Source organism: Macadamia integrifolia, chromosome 4 (assembly GCF_013358625.1).
Source record: "Macadamia integrifolia cultivar HAES 741 chromosome 4, SCU_Mint_v3, whole genome shotgun sequence".
NCBI lineage: Eukaryota > Viridiplantae > Streptophyta > Magnoliopsida > Proteales > Proteaceae > Macadamia > Macadamia integrifolia.
The window spans coordinates 7,329,251-7,353,670 of record NC_056560.1 but is presented as its reverse complement, the minus strand read 5'-3'; the positions used below and the strand labels follow the sequence as shown (position 1 = coordinate 7,353,670).

The 24,420-nt window shown below is 39.5% G+C and overlaps 2 protein-coding genes, 1 long non-coding RNA gene and 1 pseudogene across 5 annotated transcripts in view; 3 read left to right on the top strand and 1 right to left on the bottom strand.

The window, feature by feature from the left end:
* The first annotated feature begins 741 nt into the window (after positions 1 to 741).
* LOC122075769 lies at positions 742 to 6,384 on the top strand. Of its 3 annotated transcripts, XR_006139342.1 has the most exons (7): positions 743 to 928; positions 1,358 to 1,486; positions 3,023 to 3,121; positions 3,324 to 3,538; positions 4,434 to 4,481; positions 5,692 to 5,884; positions 5,991 to 6,132. XR_006139342.1 is itself a non-coding variant. In XM_042640930.1 (6 exons), the coding sequence occupies exons 1-6, from the start codon at positions 835 to 837 to the stop codon at positions 6,141 to 6,143; spliced, it is 738 nt and encodes a 245-aa protein (XP_042496864.1). In that variant the 5' UTR covers positions 744 to 834; the 3' UTR covers positions 6,144 to 6,384. The 3 variants fall into 3 exon arrangements, 2 of the variants coding, with proteins under 2 accessions (XP_042496865.1, XP_042496864.1); XM_042640930.1 differs by lacking the exon at positions 5,692 to 5,884 and having other exon boundaries at positions 744 to 928; positions 5,991 to 6,384; XM_042640931.1 differs by lacking the exons at positions 4,434 to 4,481; positions 5,692 to 5,884; positions 5,991 to 6,132 and adding an exon at positions 3,642 to 4,167 and having other exon boundaries at positions 742 to 928.
* Positions 6,385 to 11,249: 4,865 nt separating this feature from the next.
* LOC122076619 (high affinity nitrate transporter 2.5-like) lies at positions 11,250 to 13,785 on the top strand. The gene is made up of 2 exons (XM_042642024.1): positions 11,250 to 12,523; positions 13,215 to 13,785. The coding sequence occupies exons 1-2, from the start codon at positions 11,385 to 11,387 to the stop codon at positions 13,594 to 13,596; spliced, it is 1,521 nt and encodes a 506-aa protein (XP_042497958.1). The 5' UTR covers positions 11,250 to 11,384; the 3' UTR covers positions 13,597 to 13,785.
* Positions 13,786 to 21,762: 7,977 nt separating this feature from the next.
* LOC122076621 overlaps positions 21,763 to 24,420 on the top strand; it is a 3,346-nt pseudogene continuing 688 nt past the window's right edge.
* Positions 22,627 to 24,420, bottom strand: part of LOC122076623 — a 9,517-nt gene continuing 7,723 nt past the window's right edge. Inside the window, exon 4 of the long non-coding RNA XR_006139545.1 lies at positions 22,627 to 22,689. This is a non-coding gene — a long non-coding RNA (uncharacterized LOC122076623). The remainder of the gene's footprint in view (positions 22,690 to 24,420) is intronic.

Here is a 24,420-nt window from a genome sequence, read left to right as displayed (position 1 = left end):
CACAACCATGGCTTAGAAAACGGTATTACATTTTTCCATTGTGTGCGTATCCGGGAATCTGTATTGGTATTGATACCGGTTGTGCTACAACCAAACCTATCCGAACCTATATCGGTGGAAATGATTCTTTTATGGGTAAATTTGTTTAAAGAATAAATTTCTTTCTTTCTATTTTTTTGAAACTGAATGCAAAACCATCCTATTTGACCCAATATGACTGATCCATTTCAGTATGGCCCTTTTTACAAAACCATGCTCACAACCGTTCAAGTATCAGTTGGGGTGTCAACCGTCAATTGGTCAATTTGGAACATTTTTGGTTTTATTTCATCGATTTTGATGTGAAAATAAATGAAATCATAACATAATGTAAGAAAGGGTACATCAATTAAGATTCAGTTTTGATTTGATTTTGATTTTTTATCGATTTGATTTCGATTTGATATCAGTTTCTTATTGGGTTATATTGATATTGATCCAGTTTTTTCAGTTTTATTTGATGTCTTATCGATTTTACAAAACAGCAGTTCAAAAAACATGATTCAATAATCTCATATGAATGATTCGGGCAAAGTTTTCACAATCCTAGGTCCAGGGGACCAGGGTACGTACAGATGTGGAAACAATATAAACCGTGAGTGATAATCACGGTTGGTAGAAGTTGTCTACAGTGTTATGTTTAATAGTTTGCGATGTACTGTGTAACTTAAAATTTTTTACTCAAAGAACAATTTTAGTTAGAAAAATATCTCCGACTTGAAAGCTAAAACCGCCAGTTCCCCTTCCCCACTTCTGAGCTCGAAACAATCTCAGAAATGGTCGAACGATATACAGATGACACATGCGCGGAGGCTCTTGTTGCCGTTTAGGGCATATCTTGTTGGTTGTTCTCGTTCGAATTCATTGTTCTACTATCCAAGAAATACAGGTAAATTCAGATAATTGTTTCCTCTTTCTTTTCATCTTCATCCATGATCCATGTGTGTGTGTGTGTGTGGGTTTCGAGAGATCATATTTTCAGGATTTCTCATCGCATTTCACGATTCTATCTTTTAGACAAAGTAATTTGAACAACCTCCTGTGCTGATAATTTTCTTTTTATTGTTTGAGTTTTCTGCGATAATCCGATTTTGTATGAGTAGTTGCTGTTTTTGTTGTGGATGGAGGAAAGTGTTCGAGTTTGGTTCAACGATTTATGCTTTGAAGTCTTGGAGACTTTGATTGGGTACTCTAATGGGTCGTGAGATTGTTGTAATGATTATATTTTACATCATGGTATAGCATTGACTGATGAAGCTTATTAATCTGCATTTTGATTGACCCACTTTTTTCTTCCTGGATATTACTTCTTGTGCAGTTCAATGGAACTATGAACAGTTGAAGTTGTGGGTAAAGGGCTTCCAACCTGTCCTGCAGGACGGTGCGGTAAGATTTCAATATCGATTGATTTCCCAAAGACGATGTATTCAAACTCTCTGCTTTTCAGGCAAGTTATTGCTGGCACTTTACCTTGCAAATTGTGGTTTTGATTTTCTCTGTTCTGCCATCTCTGTTATGTTCCCTTAATCGCATGGTTCTCTTTATTAGGCTCTCTTTGGTTTGATTTCTATTTGTATTTATTTGACTTATTTCTATTTTTATAAGTGTTTGGTATAAATTATAGCACTTATTTCTATTTATAATAAATTGGAATAAATCACAAATCACAAATTACTCTCAAGCTATTTGTGATTTGTGACAACAAATCATTCATGTTGATTTTTGCTAAACTACTCAAAATCAATGGTAAATAGTTAACTTTAGTATGTTTTATACTTTTCCAATAAAAAACCCCAAATCCTATCATCTCTCTCGCTCGAAGCTCAAAGCTGAAGGTGAAAACTGAAACCTATTTTCTCATTATATAATCTATTTTATAAATAGTAACCAAACGAATACTATTTGTGGTCCATAATTTATTGTCACAAATGATTTCTAAAAAATAATTAATAAATACAAATAGAAATCATACCAAAGAGAGCCTTATTTCAATCGACTATTACGTTTTAATTTTTGGCACCCTAGAAGGAAGTTGTAAAAGATTTTTGTTTTTAATGTAATCCTGGAAACATAAGAAAACATAATCTAAGCAATTGTGATGCTTTTTTTTTTTTCACCTTATAAGTTTCTAAATACACATCAAATGAACTGGGATTACTGCCGCATCTTTATACATCAAATGGACTCTGGTGAATATATTCGTTTTGCTATCCTAAAGTATTAGTTGTCTACTTTGAGTAGTCACCCCCTTCCTGCATGCTGGATGAAGTTGGGACTATTAAGTCTTTGGCTCCTATAGTAATAGACTTTTGGATTAATTATTCAACTATTGGTCTATTATTTGATCTCCACTGGATTGAGTAGGATGCTATCAGCTTCATTCATCTCATCAATAAGGTATTGGATCTCTGATTCTATGATCAACTTCAGCCTCACTGAGAAAAAAAGTTTTGAACTTTCTTATTGGTGTCATCAAATCTTATTTTTGATGATGCTTTTCTGGTTTACTGTTTTCAACAATGACCATCCACTCCCATTTTTCCTCTGATAGGTATGGACCTTCTACAAGATTAAAAACTCTCATTATGTTAAGCACAACATTACCCTGAATACATTTAAAAATGGTAAGTGAAAAAGAAAAGATTAAGAGTTAAGTCTCATTCCTACGATGAAAGCTGTATTTTGATTTGAAGTGGAGCAGCATGTCCTGGATATGGCACTAGAGTCGAGGCTTAAGGTAAGTCCACATGGGGACCTCACCTTTTGGTTGCCCTTAAAACTCCTTTACGTTCATCACCACCTTGGAGCTCAGGGCGATCCTCAAGGTGTAAGCACTGGCTGCTTGTTAGAGCACCGAGTCAAACTAGTTACTTTGTTGACCTTCTACTAGATGAGTGCCGCATATTGTCTTGTAATTAGTTCTGAAGCGCTCCCACTCTAAGTTATTTTTATATTGTTTCTTATGGCATTGGAACCTTTGCAGGAATAACATTAAGCATGGGGAGTATGTCTGTCCAGGGGTCATTTTACCTTTGGCCACGTGTTGCATATGCTATGGATGGCGAAAAGAATACATTTGCTGGTACCCTTTATTTGACTGCATTTCCTGTTATCTAATTGAAGCATCTCTATGCATCTTGGAGCCCACACCTGGAAGAACTCCACGCCCACCCCCAACCCACCCCCTTCCAAAAAAAAAAAAAAAAAAAAAAAAAGAAAGAAAAAAACCAACCCTCACCACTTTTGCATGAATCTTAATTGTGTATGAACTGTTGTTCTGGCAGAAGAGGATAATACAGACTTGATCGGTGGTCCAGGCCTCTTTAAAGATGATCCATACTCCTTTCGGGCATTGGCAAGGAAATTCTGGCTTCCTGTGTTTCTTCTTCTGACTATTTTTACTGGTTGGGGTCATCCAATTGTTCTTACAGTAAAAGTTCTTCTTTTTCTCCTGAGCACGAATCCCAGTCCTTTCTCAGTTTACCTGTTTATTGAGCAGGTCAGTTGGTTCTCCCCTCATCTTTTCACTCTCTCACTAGTAACACAAATTGATTAATTTTTCAAAACATTGTCCTTATATACTATTTCTTTTTGTTATGCAGTTTTTAAATACAAAACTTCTCTTTTACCACCAACAATATATAAAAGTGACTTCATTGGTGGCCTGAGACTTGATTTGACTTACATCAGATATCTATAGCCAACATGAGAGAAATGTGTCTCTCACCAAGCAATGGTACAGGAAAGTTTACATAGGGTGAAAGTTTAATGTTGGGGAGACTATCTTGGTCCTTTGCCATTGCCAACCTTAAGAATGCAATGACAAAAAACATTTTTGTTGAGTTGAAGAATCAGATCATATTTGTCTGCTGAAGTTTAAACATTAGGCTTGGCCTTTCATCGTTTTATACATCCCCCGTATCCTTTTCTTCATTGGTATGATTGTCAGAGAAAAAAAATTGTAACTACAAGCATCACTCATTTGAGATGAAAGCTCAATACTGTAGAATGGCTTCTTTTTTGTTTCTCCAGCCTAAGATCTGGGGAATAGATGTCTTGAATTACACAATCTTCATGTATGATCTATGATGCATAACTTTTTCATGATAAATGAAATCTTTTTCCTTCCTTGTTTTTGGTTGGAAGATTTTGTCCTTGAATGCATTAAAGGGTTGGAAGTTGTGAGTTACAACTAGACCTGGGTGAAAATATATTATACTATGTGATCTTCATGTATTATGCATAACTAGGCTTATAAAAAAGGATAAATGGAGGGTTTGTCCTTTCTGTGTTTTGAAAGGTGTAAACAATAGGGTTCATTTTTGAGTGCATTAAAGGATAGAAGCGGTGAATTCGGTCATTCTTTGACTTATCCTCTAATTATAATTTTGCAGTTGCGCCATCAATCAATCCGTCAAAACCCTTACTTATATAAAATAAAGGTGAGGACTATTTCACTTCATACTGTCTAAATATATCTATAAATCTTTTCTACCCCCCCCCCCTTTTACTATTTGTATTCTCTATTCAGTTTTTCATTACTCAAAAAAGAAATAAAAAATAAGAACTCCTGAATTCAGTTATCTCAGTTCTACTACAGGATCTGAGTAAAAATTCCATAACCCATTGAGGTTAGGATGGACACCCACTCTCTGATATGTCTCACAGGAGAGTAAGTGTCTATGCTAAGAATCACACTGATTGGATCACCATCGATCTATGTTCCATGATTTCCATCCCTTTTGTGGGATCAAAAGAGGATTAATAATGATTGGGATGAAGTGTAAGGAAATTTAATGGGGAATAATAATGGTTATTAGTGACCATAGTTGTCATGGAGCCAAGGTGACCCAAGTTGCTGGCCAGGAGCTTGGTGCCTAGGCACCTAGGTGAGGCCTTTGGTGAAGGTGGGTAAAACAGGGTTTGATTCAGGGCCTTTCAGGTTATGTTAGTACTTGCTATTTACTATTATCCTAACCCGGTTATGTTAATATCTTGTCTTATTTAATAGTAAAATAAAATGAAGAGGAGGCATGAAGCATTCACCAATCAATCAATGATCATTATTCAACATTCATCAAAACAAACAATAAAAGATCAAGGAAGTAATTTTTTTTTCCCAATTATTGCCACAAATTATGGGTTAGTTACTTCTGATTTTCTTTTTCCCAAATTTAATCCCTTAACTTTACTATTTTTCCAATTTGAAACCCCCTAAAGGCATGATAGGTGTAGAAAGGTGTACTGTAAAAGCATACAACCATACACAAGTTTTTCAGGAAAGAAAAGCACTGTCTAGGTCAAAACTTGAGCAAACAAGGTTACACCAGAGCAGGGCCTTGGCGACCAAGACAAGAGCCAAGTAAAAACTAGGAGTACATGCCTTGACCATTCTCAAGTGCCTTGGGGCTTAGGTGATATGTTAGTGAGACCTTGACAGCCATGCTAATAGATGCAAAACTGTGGGATGTCCGATTGATGCATAAGGGTGTCAATGCACTATAACATAGTCAGCTCAAACCTCTGTATGACAAACTTGATTCATATACATAATATTAGACATAGACCAGTAAGTCATGGAATGTTGTCACCATGTCTATCATATTGTCTTATATAGTGTTGGGAGTTCCTAAGGCTCTTTTTGCTTGGCAGGATAATGAGGGAAAGTGAAATGGAGATTTTCCTTCATTTCACTTCTCTCCCCATTTCACTCTCCCTGCTCACACTTAACTTGTTCTTGTTGGGAACCAAATCGGGCCTAAGTTTCATCTTGTCTATAACTAAGGAGAAGACTTTTGAACTTGTTGAAGAATGGTGATGACTTTGTGTGTAAACAATGGTTGTGGTGGGTCTACAGTTATTTCAATTCATATTTTTTGCTTCCTGCTACATGTCCATGCTAAGACTTCTGTTTGCATACCAAGCTCCATAACATGCCTTCCATCTTGCAGCCATTTTATGCAAAGAAAGTTGATGTTGAAGACTACAAGCTTGTCTGTTTGGCTAGAGTTGAGATGAGAGATCAGAAGATCACATTGATTGGGATTCTGGGAAGTTGGTGGGTCTTGCAGTCCTCACCTGCTCAGGGAAAATATTTTGTCTAAGGATCTAGAGCTCTGAAGAATAGATGAGGTGTCTAGGTTTTGGTTTTGGTTTTGTTTTGTTTTGTTTTGTTTTTTTTTTGGAGGTGCTCATATATTAACAGAACTCTGTGAAAAATTAGCAGCTAACCAACTGGTGTCATGTTTAGTTTGACGGAAGTTGAACTCTGGCAGGCTCACAACTTTTTCTTATTCCAAAGATGTACATTTTCTGCAGACATAACTAGATGTGGTATTGATACTACCAATCAGTGTTAGAGGAATCGGGTTTGGATTGGCTCCGGCCAATCCAGAACGGTATTTCTAGAGATTTTTGGCGATTCAACCCAATTCTTCCGGATTCTGATAGGAATCAGCAAAGAATATGGCAACCAATTCCAATTATTTAAACCTTGATACCAATGGATACCACATAAAATGAGTATTGTTATTAAATTGTTTATTGCATTGGCATTACTGTTATGTTTACCTTTCAAGGGTGCAACTTGGGTTGTTTAGAAGCTAACATGAACTGAACCCAATTTGTTGCCCGGCAGGTCTGAGGTGAAGCAACATGGCCTTTCAAGCCTTGACTGAGGGTATCAGGTCATACAGAGTTGAGTTGGCTATTTTCATTTCTGTTTTTTTGCCTAGTGTCAGGCTGAAGAATTCACTTTTTTGTTACACAATTTATCTTTTCAAACAGACTATCGAGACATTTTGAGCAGAAACATTCCTTCTAGTCTCGGTTTAAAAGGTTGTTAGAAACTGCTATGTGATGATTAGGCGTAGGGGTGTCAATCGGTTGGGCCGGGCTAGTCTCGGTTGGGCTTAATCGGGTTTAACCACTTGAAAGCCTTACACTGTGAATGCCCGTTTAAGTAAACAGGCCTAGCTTTGGGGGGCATGGTATGGTTTATAATTGGACCGGTTGGTGTTGGGTTTCCTTAAACAGGTTTTAACTTGGCCTTAACTGGGCTATGGACCTATTTAAGTCTAAATGGGCTTTAAACGTGCCTACCCTAAAATTCTTTTCTTAAGTTTATTGAATACCCAGAAGAAATATGTGAGGCAAATCTTTAATAAAAAATAGAGGTGATATGAGATTATGATTGTTCTTATAAAGAAAAAGAAGAGATTATGACTATTTGAGATTTTAAATGTAACCGCAAGCGTACGGATCAGTGTAGCTACGGGTCGAACTCAGGGAGAGTAGGCACTTTATTTATTTTTTTTCTTTTAATAATGTGAAAGTGAACCTATTAATGGTTGTGATCTAATTCTAATTACCGTCATAAACATATGTATCTAAAATAACGTCCTAATCATTCATCATCTAAGAATTTAAAGACACAAGCCACGCAATTAAAATTAAATAAATAAATAAGTGAAAATAAACAACCCACGCAATTAAAAAAAAATGCTGAAATAAAAATAAAGTAAAAGAAAAGGGAGAAAGCTAGAGAGAGACTCACAAGTAGGTTTCTCTACGTAGCCCGAGGGATGCATCATAATATAAGCTTCCTTATTTGACCAGAGAGTCACTCTTACAAGGGTTACTCTACTTGGCTTTAGGGAAAGAGAGACAATTAAAATAAAAACAATACATTGATGGTTCTATGGCTAGGAGGGGCAAAGCCAACACATACACTAGCCATGAACCTTGGGGGAAAGGGATAGCAATAATGTAACGACTGAAATTAAAATCCTAAATTAAGAAAGAAAGGGTAGTCAGAAGAGGGAATGAGAGGGAGGAGAGAAGACTACTAAGGGAGCCTACTTACTTGAACTTCAATGTTTGAACTTGAAAGCTTGGGTGATTTGAGATACTACCAGTACTAAAAACCAGATATGGAATAAACTAAATCTGAAATTTCTAGTACTAGAGAAAACAAATCTTAAAAAAAAAACTGACTTGAAAAAAAAAAGATGCTCCACGGCTCGTGATTTTCACCTAGATCTAAGCCTAGAACTATAACTTTAAAAATTACAACTCAATTGCATAGATCATAAACATAAAAGGCTGAATAAGAATAAAAGAGTACTTGCATTAATTGACATAAAAAAACTATTACAAAAGTGATTAAAGCAAAAATAAAGAAGAACTAAAACTAAAGAGAGTGAGAGAGGGCGAGAAAGAAGAAAACTAAGCATAAACTAGGAAGTAAACTAAGGAAAATAATAAATAGGAGGGGGGGAGGAAGGGGCCTTTATAGGGTTTTTTTCTTACCTCATTCATTCTACAAACATTCTTTAAGAAAAGAAAGAAAATAAAATAAAATAAAATCTTGGTAAAAATCCTCATTCTTTGAGATATTGTGTGAGGAAAGAGAGAATTCGTTTCCAAAATTAACAAATTCTATTCCTTCATTGCAATATTAACCAATATTTTGCAATCTTGATTAAATCAGAAATGAATCTCTGCATAGCATCTTTAAGATCTTGTGAGGTGGCAAGGAGAGAGAATAATCTTCAGGATTTTGTAGGAGAGAGAATGTGGTACCAATGAGTGGGTCCCACCTTTGGATTGGTTCTTGATTCACTTTAAGCACTTTTTCTTGTAGACTTGGAAACTGAAAAAAAAATAAAAAAATAAAAAATAAAAGTAGTATTATCCAAAGTAGGGCAAAATATACACTTATATCCCTAAAATTTCACACATTATTGTGCTCATCAATGACCTTTACTACTTACAAAATAAAATTTAATTAAATCAAACCCTATTACAAAGTAAAGGGTAAGAAAGCTTAATTTGTTTCTTACTAGCAGTGGCAAAATATGAATTTTATGTAGCATTAAAGGGGGTCATGCTGGGTCGAGTTACAATGAGTCTGTTCAAGTCGGGCATATAAATGTGTCAGTTCGGTCGGATGCCCGATGGGCTTGCTACTTGCACCATGAACGCTAGTTTAATAAATGGGCCAGGGTTTAAGTTGGGCCGTAAATGTGTTGGGCTCGATCGGGCTTGTCGGTGCGGGCTCAAAATTGACACCCCTAATTAGGCGGTTCTAGTAAGACCCGTTTATGAAATTTCTTGACATCCAACCCGCCAAGTAATCTCATCTGATGGAACAGAATGCTCTTTATGAGGGCATCATCTTGGCGGCTCCTCTCCAATGACTGCATCTTTCAACGTTCCTATAACGATCATCTAAGAGCTAGCGTGTTTGGTCATGCATTCTAACAATTGTCATCACTTAAAAGAATGTATGTCTAAGTCTTCCCAGCCCTTGGAGGTTTGGAGGTGCCATCATGTCGGCTTGCACTGTTACATCAATATGGTTCATTCTAATTCAAGCCACTCAGCCGCGTCGCATTTACACTTAGGTGACCCCTGCCCTAATGCCCCCAACACAATTTTTTGTTATCACATTATTTATCTAATTCCGTATCTGTTTTTAATTTGTGGGAGAGGGATTGCACGTCAAAGTACAGCTGATATCATGATTTATAATTAAATCTTGGGCGGTTGAAATCAAGGTTTTAAATACGTAACGGGATCATGATTCTGATTCAAGTCGCATCAAATCAGCTTTTCCTTACAGTTTTCTAGGGTTCCACCCCATCATGACCAATTCCCGTGCCTGAACCTGATTTAGAAGTCAATTTCGGTTTTTAAAACCCTGATTAAGATCAACGGCTTAAGCATGAGTTCATATTTAAGCCATTTTAACATGAGAAAGATCAAAATGATAACACTTAGGAACGAGTGTAGATCAAGTTCTTGTATTTGATCATTTTCGTACGGTCTGATTCCATACATATAGAATTCATCACATGATTTTTCCTCAGGTAGATTCGGATCAATCTTGTACAAGAATCCGCTCTCAAAATCCATTTGACTTGGGATTTACAAGTTGTTATTCTTAACGACTTCCTAAACTCTATATTGGCTGGGCAAACACGCTAAAGCGATTAAAACCATCACTTCACTTTTAATCAAACATCCCATGTGAAAAAAAAAAATATTATAGTAAGATTTTTAGCTTTTAAAAAATTTCACTTCCGTTCTAACATCTGTCAGATTGATTGGATTGTTTAGGTCCCACCACAGCCATTGGATGAAAATGCTAAACGAACCAAGAGAAGAAAAAGCTCAAAATATTTTAATGAAAGGGACAAGATTTGACAATTCAGATACTGGTTACCAATAATGATTCTGATTCCTGTATGAAGACTTCAATATTCTTGCCACCAATAGACACACAAATTCCGCAGTTGAAGGCAGACAGATCTCACAAGTTCTCATCCAAGTATCCAACCCTAAATGACGATGAAACCCCTCACAAGATCATGGCAGTTCAAAGCCCACACCAACCACTATACAACAGAAATCACTTAACCTCTGATCATCAAAACTGAAAAACACTATTTGATCCCAAGGCTGAACTGAATCATTGGGTCAGTCAGGATAGTTCTTGATGCTTTCTTGTTCCTTAGATCACCCACAGATGCAGTAGTAGATCAATCAAATGGTTCAATGGATGGTGGATAACTATGGAAATCGTCTGCAACAGCTGCATCGATGCAATGAACGTTGAGTAACTGGAAGCCTCTTGGGACACGAGTCCAGATACTATCAGCCGTCCAATGCTCACCGCACCTCACCGCTCACTGCAGAGAATGTGGATTCAATGGATACTTAAAAATAAAATAAAAAAGTAAAAAAAAATTAAAAAAATAAAAAAAAAACGAAGTGAGAGAAAGAAGAATGTCACTGCCAAAGCAAAAGGATCCTCCCTGGCCCTTCAATTTAATTTAAGCAGGTTCTACAAATCAGAAGTATTAACGCTTTTTTAACAGCTAGCTTTTAGCATCTTCCATTAAAGAATTGGCCAAATCTTCAACTTAAACAGAGTCAACCACAACTAGTCGCCCCATAACCCAAGTCCAACAGACACTTTTCCTTGTTCCCAAGTGATAAAATTGCCAATGAGACTCGGCGGAACCTGCAATTCTTAACTCCCAACCTTTCCAGCAATCAAAAGACACACAGAAGTCCACATCTCTAATCTCCCTCAAAAATTTAGGCTCCCATGAACTTTCCCTTAACTATATATATATATATATATATATTCAGCCAAGGACATGATCTCATATCATATGCTTTTCTGCTAAGGAGAGAAAAAAGCATGTACTAGAGTGCTCTAAGGTAGATGAAGGATTAAAAGCTTAAACCCATTGAGCAGCTTCCCCTATCTGATCCCCAGATTAGTTTTTTAGATTCTTTTCCATTCCAATCCAGTTGAACCAAACTATCCAAATATGACAATATCTGGTTCTGGAACAGATGCTCCAGAATTCCCTATACCAGTAGACTCAGAGCACAAGGCAACTGAATTCCGATTATTCTCAGTTGCAGCACCCCACATGCGAGCCTTCCACCTTGCATGGATATCCTTCTTCTCTTGCTTTGTATCCAGTTTCGCAGCCCCTCCACTCATCCCTATCATCCGTGATAACCTCAACCTCACTGCCACCGATATTGGCAATGCAGGGATTGCATCAGTCTCTGGCGCTGTCTTTGCTAGACTTGCTATGGGTACTGCATGTGACCTTGTTGGTCCTCGTCTTGCCTCGGCATCACTGATCCTCCTCACTACACCTGTAGTTTACTTCACCTCCTGTGCCAACTCCGCTGTCTCGTTCCTCCTTGTCCGCTTCTTCACAGGCTTCTCCCTTGCAACCTTTGTCTCAGGTCAATATTGGATGAGTACCATGTTCTCTGCTCCCATTGTAGGGGTTGCCAATGGTGTTGCTGGAGGCTGGGGCAACCTTGGAGGTGGAGCAACCCAGCTCATCATGCCTCTTGTGTTTGACCTCATTCACCACATTGGTGCAACCAATTTCACTGCCTGGAGAATTGCATTCTTCATACCTGCTCTTTTCCAGACTTCAACAGCACTAGCTGTCTTGCTCTTCGGCCAAGACCTGCCTGATGGAAACTTCCATCGATTACAGAAATCTGGGGATAAGCAGAAAGAAAAGGTCTCAAAAGTTCTCTACCATGGTATCAGTAATTACAGAGCATGGATCTTGGCATTGACTTATGGCTATAGTTTTGGGGTGGAATTGACAATAGACAATATAATTGCTGAGTACTACTATGATAGGTTCAATCTGAATCTCCACACTGCTGGAATCATTGCGGCAGTATTCGGGTTAGCAAATATATTTTCTCGGCCATCTGGAGGACTGATCTCTGACTTTTTGGCCAAAAGGTTTGGGATGAGAGGTAGACTATGGAGCTTGTGGGTGGTTCAGACTTTAGGTGGAGTACTCTGTGTTATACTCGGAAGAATGGGATCATTAGGTGCATCCATTGTTGTGATGATCATTTTCTCAATTTTTTGCCAAGCTGCATGTGGACTAACATTTGGAGTAGTTCCATTCGTTTCCAGAAGGTAAGTGATCTCATCCTGCTACCATAATTTATAGTTCTTCATTTTGCAGATTTTCTTCCTGATTTATATAACTGAATTTTTTTCGGTTCTGTTAACAAAAAGGTTTCAGTTCTTTTATCTTCAGAATGTTTTAAGATTTGTGTTTCCTAACTTCGGATTCAAAGATATTTCTGTATAAGCTGCTACATACAGAAATACCAATCGGAATGCTAACAAAGAATTATCATTTCTCACTTCTTCTATCAACTATTTAAGATCCTGTAATAAATGTCAGTTTCTGTAAGCAAGTAGATAGAAGGAATAATGCCTACTGAAAAGCTTTGAGAGTTTAGCTTCTTTGCCAATGCAAGAGAGAACATTAATACCAAACTTCCCATATGGGAAAAATTTACCAATTGCATACAATATGTCTCACACACACACACAAAAAAAAAAAAAATCCAGTGCATGAGGCTCCTGGTTACTACATGTCTGGGAGGGGCAAGTGTAAAATGACATCATGCTACTCCTCTTACCTCCTTGGAGTCATTCACACTTTTGGTGAAAATTGAATTGTTCTCAACAACCCCAGAATGACCCAGGACTTGAATACCCGTTGTTAGCAAAAGAAAACTTCATGCTACTCTACTTAATACCTGTATTTGACTAAGATTTTTTTCTTCTTTTTCCTTCCTTGTATTTCCTTTTCCAGGTCACTGGGATTGGTATCTGGAATGACAGGAGGAGGAGGAAATATTGGTGCAGTTTTGACTCAATTGATTTTCTTCAGAGGATCCAAATATTCAAAGGAAACAGGGATGACACTCATGGGTGTCATGATTATATGCTGTACTCTCCCTCTCTGTTTGATCTATTTCCCACAGTGGGGTGGAATGTTTTGTGGTCCAACTACCAAAGGGAACACCACAGAAGAAGAATATTACTCATCTGAATGGAACGCAAAAGAGAAAGAGAAAGGTTTTCATCTTGCAAGCATGAAATTTGCTGATAATAGCAGGAGTGAAAGAGGAAGAAAAGTGGCTTCGGCATCCTCACCCTCACCCTCAGATGGAACCATACCTGCACATGTTTGAATACCAGCAGTTACCAATCGATTATGTCAGCTCAGCCTCTCCCACTGTCTCTTCTTTTTCTGAATTTTCCGTTGAAACGTGTTTTTTTTTTTTTTCTAAGAAAAAGTGCGGAATTTCACATCCCCTGTAATAGTTGTTTCTTACAATAATCTATTATTAAAACGAGCTTTTCTTGTTGAGTTAAATCAACTTCCATCTTTCAAGTTACAATCCTGCCCCCCACAATTTATCAAGTAGACCTTATCTTCCACCCACTTAGGGTGTTTAAATGGTTCATGAAATTGAGTTGCTTATGCATCATAATCAAGGCTGAAAATTCTCGAGTATTGATACTAAAGATTTGCACAAGAAAAAGGTGGCCATAGGTTCACCCATGAATTTAAGGTTGTTCCCAAAGTTTCTCCTAACAGGTCAGGGTGTTTTGTAACATTATGGGGTGTAGCACAGATCCAAGGGTTGGGAACTCTTCGACACAATCCAATGCACTCCCAACAGATTTGCATTAGAGAATATGGAGTGCTACAGAAGATTCAATTCTACAAGTAACCCCACAATCATTCTCACACTGCCTATTGAGAAGCGAGGAAAACAAGACCATAGATTAGAGATGGAAGATGGGATCTCTTGAAAGTTTGTTGATCAGTATATTCTTTTAAGTACAAATAGTCAAAGCAATCAGTTCATTGGTCGGGTGGTCGAGATCACCAGCATAAGCATGATGCCTGTATATTTAAGCCACTTGAATCAGAAAATAGTGAAAGCGTAACAGTCAGACACCCTTCGCTCACGGATCCGGCTCCTCTCCTTATGTCTCATATTTGCTTGAACGATCGACACTTGTTCATGACTCATCGAACTGCTATTCTTTTTTTCTCCCGAAAAATCACCCATCTCCATGGATCCAACCCATACCCGATTCAAGACAATCGGACCCTCCTTCTCCTCTCTTCTCTCCCATAACCAGAACACAATGAAGGAGAACGATCGTTCGCCTTCCAGTTTACAGTTTCCGGTGTGAAAAGAGAAGGTAAAAGAAAATCAAACTACTGTTTCGTTTTTTTTTATTTCTCTGCGTTTATATTTCAATTTCTCCCCCTTCTTAGTGGTATCTGATCGATCTCCTGCTGTCGACTCAACTTTGATTTGATATGACAATCTCCTAAACAAAGATGTATGGTGGAGCTATTATCTCCGATTTCATTCCGACGAGATGATGATTTCGAGGCTGACTTTTAGGAGTTCAAGTACGAGTCCAATGAGGAGGTTGAAGATGCCAAACAATTTTCCTTCGCTCCCACTTCTTGGTCTTCACGAGGTATGCTTGATCTCCATCTCTCTTATCAATTAACCCTTTCCGAAATGGAAGTTCTGTTCTAGGCTGCAAGTAGGGTTTTTTTTTTCTTCTTCTATTATTTATTTTTAGTCTAACGATTACTCTACTTTCTTGAATTTGGGATGTTTGAGGTTTCCTTCCCCTTGATCGTTTCTGTCATTTAGATTGTAACTTCTCCTTTGCAGATTTTTCTTGCCATCCGTCACAAAATATGTGACCCTTTCCCCTCCCTCTTTTAAGTTTATTTTGATCTGGCCATTTTACGATCGTTCTCCTTCGCTGCGATTGCCGAAGTTCTAGTTTCGCTTCTTCGGCGCGTTCAATGTCGCTCCTCTGTTCGGCGTTCTCCTTCGCATTCAACTTCAGCGACTGTGTTCTGCTTTTTGGGAGAGAAGATAATGGAAGAGAAGAGAGGAGGAAGGAGAGGGCCCAATTGTCTTGAATCGGGTATGGGTGGGATCCATGAAGATGAGTGGTTTTTTTTAGAAGAAAACATTACAGTTGGATGAGTTTTGGACAGGTGTCGATCACCCATATAGCTATGGGCAAGACCCGAGCGATCAGAGATGAGGAGAGGAGCCGGATCCTCGCTCCACTGACATTGACCGGCCAAACACGCTAATGTAATGTGACTAAACCCATCCCTAGCCCCCACACGTTAGATGAGAATCAGATCGAGCTTGGATTTCAGATTGCGGCTCAGAAAGCAAATATGGACAAGATATAGAGAAGAAGACAAAGAAGAAGCACTTGTGATGATGAAATGAACATGAGTGACTCGAGGAATTCAGATAACTAAGCTAAACACTGGCGGTTTAAAATTTCCTGGTCATTGGGTTCTAAAGTTGGAAGTGATAATCTTACATCGAAAGTAAATAACTTAATATGAAGAATTATAGGTACTTGGGCATTCTCTCCTTAATCGATACGAAATCTGGTGTGCTTCCAAAGTGCTCCCGCAAGGTCATTCTGATCTTCGAATTCTGCCAAAACAAAGTAAAGTGTGAAAAGAATCTTAAACTGCCGAATGGAATCTCATGCCCTTTTATTTTAATTTAAGCGAGATCCCAAAAGTCAGAAGTTTAGAACTTATCTTCTTCCATTAAGTGTTGAATGATTTTCCTATCAGACAGAGTCAATCCCAAATAATTCCACACCCAACAACCCAAGTGAGAAAGAGCCAATACTGAACTTCCAGTAACCTCTTATGTCACTTCCAATAGGTTACTATTTGAAGTCAAAAGTTCATACCTCAGAAGCAGAAACCAGAAAACGTTTGCAGAGCTTGAACCCTTCCAGCCATTAAAAGGCAAGTAGATCCCCTGTCTTGGGTTCAGAAAGCTCAATGGTGTTACTGCAAAAGGTAGATAAATAAGCTCGACATTCTCTACTCTCCTTTAAAAACAACTAGAAGGAGATTATATGTTCATCCAAGGACATGATCTCATAGCAATATAGCATACCCTTTTCTGAAAGTATTGGATTATCACGCATATCCTTGATCCAGCCCTGTGTATTAGCTGTAAATCTTATCCACTCCTGTGTATTAGCTGTAGTTCTTATCTTTTCTCTTGTAATCAGCTGTATATTTCCTTGTATATCCGCATCTCATAATAGTTAGCATAGATCAAGCAAACCATTAACTTAAATTAAGGAGCTAACCTGTACACTTATGGCTATAAAAAGCCACCATGTATAACTGATTCGATACAAGAGTGAAGAACCAATTTTCTTCATATTCAGCCTTTTTATCATGGTATCAGAGCATTAAAATCTGATTACCTCCTTCCTCTTCTCTTCTCATGGTAGAAGTCAACAACAATACGTCTAACGGTCCCACGGCTGTCCTTGTATCCCCTCAACTGAATGGCGAAAACGAGAATACTTGGATTCGTGCTATGACGATGGCCTTGAGAGCCAAAAATAAGCTTGGGTTTGTCAATGGAACAATACCCATGCCAGATGTTGCTGCAGCCAACTATGATCGATGGATATGAGTCAATGGCATTGGGACATCTAGGCTTCTTCGATCCATCACTCCAGTCTTGCTGCTAGTGTCATTTATGCTGATTCTGCTCATACCATTTGGACGGATCTCCAGAGTCGCTTCTCTCAACCAAACACTACCAAGATCTATCAGATCAAGCGGGATATTGGTGATTGGAAACAACATAATCTCTCTATCACTGCCTGTTTCACAAAACTAAAAGATTTACAGGATGAACTGACGTCTTATGTCTCAGACAGTAAATGCGGTGCTTCGCAAAATTTAAATGCATTTATTCAACAGGATTAAGCAATGAAATTTCTTCAAGGACTTCACGAATCTTTTGCACCTCTAAGAAGTCAAGTTCTTCTACAAGACCCTTTGCTAGGGGTGTCAATTCATGGCCCGACCCGACTAAACCGACCGGGACCGACCGTTTATAGACCGGCCAGGTCCAGACCATTTATTAAACATGTCGGGCTTGAGCCCGGATCATTTATAAACAGTGGATCTCGGTTTTGCTAATTGGACCGTCGGGCGCCCGACCGAGACCGACCGTTTAACACCCGATCGAGACCGGCCTATTGTGCACCGGCCTAGCCCGACCCTTTAATGATTGTAAAATACCTATTTTACCCCCCAAATTAAAAAGTAAAAACTAAAAAGTAAAGACATGTTCACATTTTAAATAATGGTTATATTTGGTATCATTTATTGATTTATTATCATTTTTTTGGGCTTGCATGAGTGGGCCGGAATATAAGAACACATTTTAAAGAGGGCCCGTTTAAAAACCGATTAAAGCCCGTTTAACATTAAACATGTCCGTAGCTCGGTTAAGGCCCGACTAAAGCCCGATTATAACCCGAGGCCGACCGACCGACCGAATATAAAGCGTACCATGCCCTCAATAACTAAGCCCGATTAGTTAAATAGGCGGACACAGTGTAGCCTTTGAAAGTCTTCAAGCCATATTAAACCAGACCAAAATAGGACAGGCCCAACCGGTTGACACCCCTACCCTTTGCATTCAGTTTCAAAGCTTTATTCCCTAGCATTGCAAGAAGAGAAGCAACGTGAGATTTCCTCTATTTCTTTTGCCAAACCTGAAGCATCGACACTTATTTCCAACACCATCAAGAACTCATCTCCCTTTTCTCATGGAAAAAAGGATTGACCACATTGTGACCATTATTCTATGGATGGCCACACTATTCATCCATGTTACAAATTGCGTGGATATCCCCCAAAGAAAGGAGACGCTGCTCCTAATAATTGCACTTATTGCAAAAGGACTGGTCACACAATGGCCACATGTTACAAGCTTCAAGGCTATCATCCAAAGTAAGCATCGCCAAGTTCCTCCCAGCCAAAGGGCTTTCAAGCCACAGGTCCCCAGAGAATAACACACCTGTTTTACCCACCTCCAATCCACATAATTCCTCCATCTCTACTGATCAGTATGCATAAATACTTGCTATCCTTCAACAAGGTAGTATTCCGCCTAGTGTGCATCTAGCAGGTACTGCTCTCACATCTATTGTTTCTTCACCCACTAAATGGATTCTTGATTTTGGTGCTAATGAACATATCTGTTCATCCATCAACTCCTTGAATTCCCTTAAGTCTAGTCCTAGTACTATAACCGTTCAACAACCAAATGACTCTCACATGCCTATTTCTAACATTGGTTCTGTGGAATTTAACTCTAATTTTCGTCTCCATAATGTACTGCATGCCCCATCATTTCAATTCAATTTGCTTTCCACTTCCAAAATTATAAAATCCTTGAATTACTGTAACATTTTTTCCTGATTTTTGTATCTTCCAGGACCTATCAACGAGGAACACGATCGGACTGGAATATACCCGTGGTGGGCTCTATTACCTCACCAAAACCACTACTTTGCTCGCTGCCTCTTCTACATTTGATCTTTTGCATTGGCGCCTTGGTCACCCATCATCCTCACGGTTGCATACCGTTGCCCAACATAATTCATCTGTGGTTGACTCTCATTTGAAATTTTGTAATATTTGCCCCTTGGCAAAACATTCTCAATTCCCATTTGCTTTAAGTGCTACATCCACTAACTCTTTTTTTGAGCTTATACACTGTGATATTTGGGGACGGTTCAATACATCTATCTCCACTGGTTCTCGTTACTTTTTGACAATTGTGGACGATTACACTCGTTGCACATGGCTTTTTCTCATGAAATATAAATCCGACACTAAAGGCATTCTCACTGCCTTTTTGGCTTTTGTCTCCACTCATATATAAATTGAATGTGCAAAAAGGCCGCAGTGATAATGGCCTTAAATTTTTTAAAAAGACCTTCATGCCACATTCCAACAACTTGGAATTGTTCATGAAACTAGTTGTGTAGGGACTCCTCAACAAAATGGGGTAGTCGAACATAAACACCGCCACCTTCTTGAGGTTGCTCGAGCCCTCCATTTCCAAAGTCACTTACCCATCTCTTTTTGGGGGGAATGTGTCCTCACAACAGCTTGCCTCATCAATTAATTATCCACTTCTACCCTTTTTGGAAAAACTCCTTAAGAAATGTTGCTTGAAATCTCATCATCTTACGAACACTTGCGTGTGCCTTGTTTTTGCTCACAACCATTCCCCAAATCACTAAAAATTTGATGCTCTCTTCAATTCAGGTATATTTGTTGGTTATCCTTTTGGTCAAAAAGGTTATCGCATTTATGATTTGGAAACAAAGAAAATTTAAATGCTTTGGAAACAAAAACAATTTACACTTCTTAGGATGTAATATTTCATGAAGATATTTTCCCTTTCCTTGATGTCCCATCCCCAAGCCCCATCTCACTAGTCCTCTCCACCCCATTCCCTTTCATTATTCCTCCCCATTTGACATTGGTCTCACCGACCCTCAAATAGACCCGTCCCCATCCCCATCCCCATCTATATCCATGGACAATACATCTGCCTCCCAATCAGCACAAACATTCCATCCAATAGTCCTCCTTCTCCCCCACGTCCTACACGCACTCGTCGTTCACCCACCTATCTTCAAGACTATCAGTGTAATATGGTCACCAAGGTTGTTCTTGCTCCGTCGGAACCTCAACCAGGTAATTTATCACCCCAGTGCCGTGCTTTCCTCTCTTCTGTAAACTCTATTGTTGAGACTGCCACTTTTTCTCAAGCTGTCAAGGATCCCAAATGGCGCGATGCTATGGTTGCTGAGGTAGCCGCTCTTGAAAAAAATCAGACTTGGTCAATCACCACTTTACTGCCTAACAAGACCACTGTTGGATGCAAATGGATTTATCGAGTGAAATGTCGGTCTAATGGCACAATCGAACGCTACAAATCCCGCCCTTATGGCTAAAGGCTACACCCAAACTGAAGGTCTAGATTATCATAAGACCTTTGCTCCGGTCGCCAAGCTCACCACCATTTGCTATCTTATTACTATCGCATCCATCAAACGATGGTCTCTTCATCAATTAGATGTGACCAATGCTTTCTTACATGGGGATCTCCACGAAGAGGTGTACATGAATCTTCCACCTGGCTATTGCCGAAAAGGGACCGTCGAGTTTGTCAATTGCACAAATCTCTATATGGTCTAAAGTAGGCTGGTCGCTGATAGTTTGCAAAACTCACTGATGCCTTATCTCAAGCTGGCTATCAACAATCTACTGTCGACCATTCCCTATTTACCAAGCACACGTCATGTGGTTCAGTATTTGTTCTTGTGTATGTTGATGACTTGGTCATCACAGGGGATGATGTGGCGGAGATTCACTCTATCAAAAGACATTTGGGCATTGTTTTCCACTAAAGGACTTGGGTCCTCCACAATATTTTCTTGGCATTGAGATTACACGCAATAACAATGGCATTTTTCTCTGTCAACGTAAATACACATTGGACATCTTAAATATGGGCATGATGGGTTGTCGTCCTTCTCCCACACCGATGGAGCAGCACATCAAGCTCAACCTCAATGATGGTGACCCTATGCCCGATCCCTCGGCATATCACTACCTCATTGGTCGCCTCATCTACCTCACCTTTACATGACCAGATATCACCTACAGTGTCCAAGTGCTTAGCCAATTGATGCAGACACCCTGCATTTTTTATTATAAAGCTGCCCTCCACGTTTTGCGCTACCTTAAGCAAAGTCCTGGCCACGGAATTTTCTTCCCCTCCACCAGTTTACTATAGCTTCATGCATTTGCTGACTCTAATTGGGTGAGTTGCCCGTTCACGCGTCACTCCATGACTGGATATTATATTATGCTCGGTAACAGTCCCATTTCATGGCGTTCAAAGAAACAAACAACCGTCTCTCGGTCTTCTACTGAATCTGAGTACCTGGCCATGGCCCATACTTCATGTGAAGTACAGTGGCTCTTATATCTTCTTGTAGACATGGGTATAACCCGCCCTACACCCGCCACTCTTACTGCGACAACCAGGACTCTCTCCACATTATGGCAAATCTAGTATTTCACGAACACACTAAACACATTGAATTAGATTGTCATTTCGTTCGTGAGAAAACCAGCGTGGCCTAATCCGTACAGCTCAGGTGCACACATCTCGACAGCTTGCGGACGTCTTCACAAAACCTCTTGGCCAAAATCAGTTCCACAATCTCATTTGCAAGTTGGGTGGGTTACAAATCCATCAACCCCCTCCAACTTGGGGGGGTATTGGATTATCACACATATCCTTGATCCAGCCCTGTGTATTAGCTGTAGTTCTTATCCCTTTCTCTTGTGATCAACTGCATATTTCCTTGTCTCCTAACAGTTAGCATAGATCAAGCAAACCATTAGCTTAAATTAAGGAGCTGACCTGTACACTTATGGCTATAAAAAGCCACCATGTATAACTGATTCGATACAAGAGTGAAGAACCAATTTTCTCATATTCAGCCTTTTTATCGGAAAGCAAGTACTAGACTGCGCAGAGAGAGGGAAAGGATTAAAGCTTACACCCACGGATTGGCTTACCCAATTCAATCCCGAGATTAGTATTTCAGATTCTCTTCCACTCCAATCCAGTTCAACCTTTCTATCCAAATATGACAATATCTGATTCTGGAACAGATGCTCAAGAATTCCCTTTACCAGTAGACTCAGAGCACAAGGCAACTGAATTCCAATTATTCTCAGTTGCAGCACCCCACATGCGAGCCTTCCACCTGGCATGGATATCCTTCTTCTCTTGCTTTGTATCCAGTTTCGCAGCCCCTCCACTCCTCACTATCATACGGGATAACCTCAACCTCACTGCCACCGATATTGGCAATGCAGGGATTGCAACAGTCTCTGGCGCGGTTTTTGCTAGACTTGCTATGGGTACTGCATGTGACCTTGTTGGTCCTCGTCTTGCCTCAGCATCACTGATCCTCCTCACTGCACCTGTAGTTTACTTCACCTCCTGTGCCAACTCCGCTGTCTTGTTCCTCCTTGTCCGCTTCTTCACAGGCTTCCCTCGCAACCTTTGTCTCATGTCAATATTGGATTAGCACCATGTTCTCTCCTCCGATTGTAGGGGTTGCCAATGGTGTTGCTGGAGGCTGGGGCAACCTTGGGGGTGGTGCAACCCAACTCATCATGCCTCTTGTGTTTGACCTAATTTGCCACATCGGTGCAACCACTTTCACTGCTTGGCGAATTGCATTCTGCATACCTGCTTTGTTCCAGACTTCAACAGCACTAGCTGTCTTCCTCTTCGGCCAAGATTTGCCTGATGGAAACTTCCAGCGATTACAGAAATCTGGGGATAAGCAGAAAGAAAAGGTCTCAAAGGTTCTCTACTATGGTATCAGAAATTACAGAGCATGGATCTTGGCATTGACTTATGGCTATAGTTTTGGGGTGGAATTGACAATAGACAATATAATTGCAGGGTACTTCTATGATAGGTTCAATCTGAAGCTCCACACTGCTGGAATCATTGCGGCATTATTCGGGTTAGCAAATATCTTTTCTCGGCCATCTGGAGGACTGATCTCTGACTTTATGGCCAAAAGGTTTGGGATGAGAGGTAGACTGTGGAGCTTGTGGGTGGTTCAGACTTTAGGTGGAGTACTCTGTGTTATACTTGGAAGAATGGGATCATTAGGTGCATCCATTGTTGTGATGATCATTTTCTCAATTTTTTGCCAAGCTGCTTGTGGACTAACATTTGGAGTTGTTCCATTCGTTTCCAGAAGGTCAGCAATCTCATCCTGCTATCATTATTTATAGTTCTTCATTTTGCAGATTTTCTTCCTGATTCATATAACTGAAATTTTTTTCAGTTCTGTTACTCAACAAAAAAATTTCAGTTCTTTTATCTTCAAAATGTCTTAAGATTTGTGTTTCCTAACTTCTTATTCAAAGATATTTCTGTATAAGCTGCTACATACAGACTACCAATCAGAATGCGAACAAGAATTATCATTTCTCACTTCTTCTATCAACCATTTAAGATCCTGTAATAAATTTCAGTTTCTGTAAGCAAGTGGATGGAAGGCATAGGCTCCCGCTACTACAGGGTCTTGGAGGGGCAAGCATATGCAGCCTTACCCACTGCTTTGCAGTAGAGGCTGTTTCCAAGTTTTGAACCTGTAGATGGAAGCATGGTTTCAAGTATCGGTAGACCGATACCGGTACCGATACCGGGAACTAAATCCTTCGATGGAAGGCATAGGCTCTCACTACTACAGGGTCTGGGAGGGGCAAGCATATGCAGCCTTACCCCCTGCTTCGCAAAAGAGGTTGTTTCCAAATTTTGAACTTGTGACTAATATGTTGCAATAGTGCACCCTAACCGTTGTGCCACAGGCTTGCTCACTTGCAAACATGTCTTGTTTAATAATATTCAAGAGTAACCTAACCTGTTTCAAATGTTTTCTCCTTCGAGTCTGGAAAGAGAAGGAGGCTAATAGGAGCATATTCCTATGAAATACCAACTTATAGTAAATAAAGAGCTATAATTTCCCATGAGACCCTTCTGTGCAACTTTCACCCCTGGGTATGCAAGAGGAGCTGGGGTCCCTAAAACATTTGTCTCTAAGACATCCAACCAGCACAAACCTAGTGAACTAACATTTCTAAGTTTCTTTCGCTTCAGATGTTGGAGGAGCTGCCTGCTACTCTTTGCTCCTAATGTCATAGAGAATGAAACTTCTTTAACATGTGTTCACTCTTCTATTGAAGCTGCATCCATTTTTCTATTGTAATGCTGCAGATGTTTGATCATTGTCTAATCTTATGGTTGAAAGAGTAGAATAACTTTCAATAACCCACCGTCAAAAAGAGCCGCGCAAGTAAAATGACTTCATGCTACTCCTCTTACCTCCTTGGGGCCATTCACACAGGGTATTTGATGTTTTTCATTGCTTTCGGTGAAAGTTGAATGGTTATCATTCAACCCCAGTATAACCCAGCCATGTGGTTGTGGGGTCAATATAGGCCCACGAGACTAGTCAGGCCGAAGGCCTGAATACCCATTGTTAGAAAA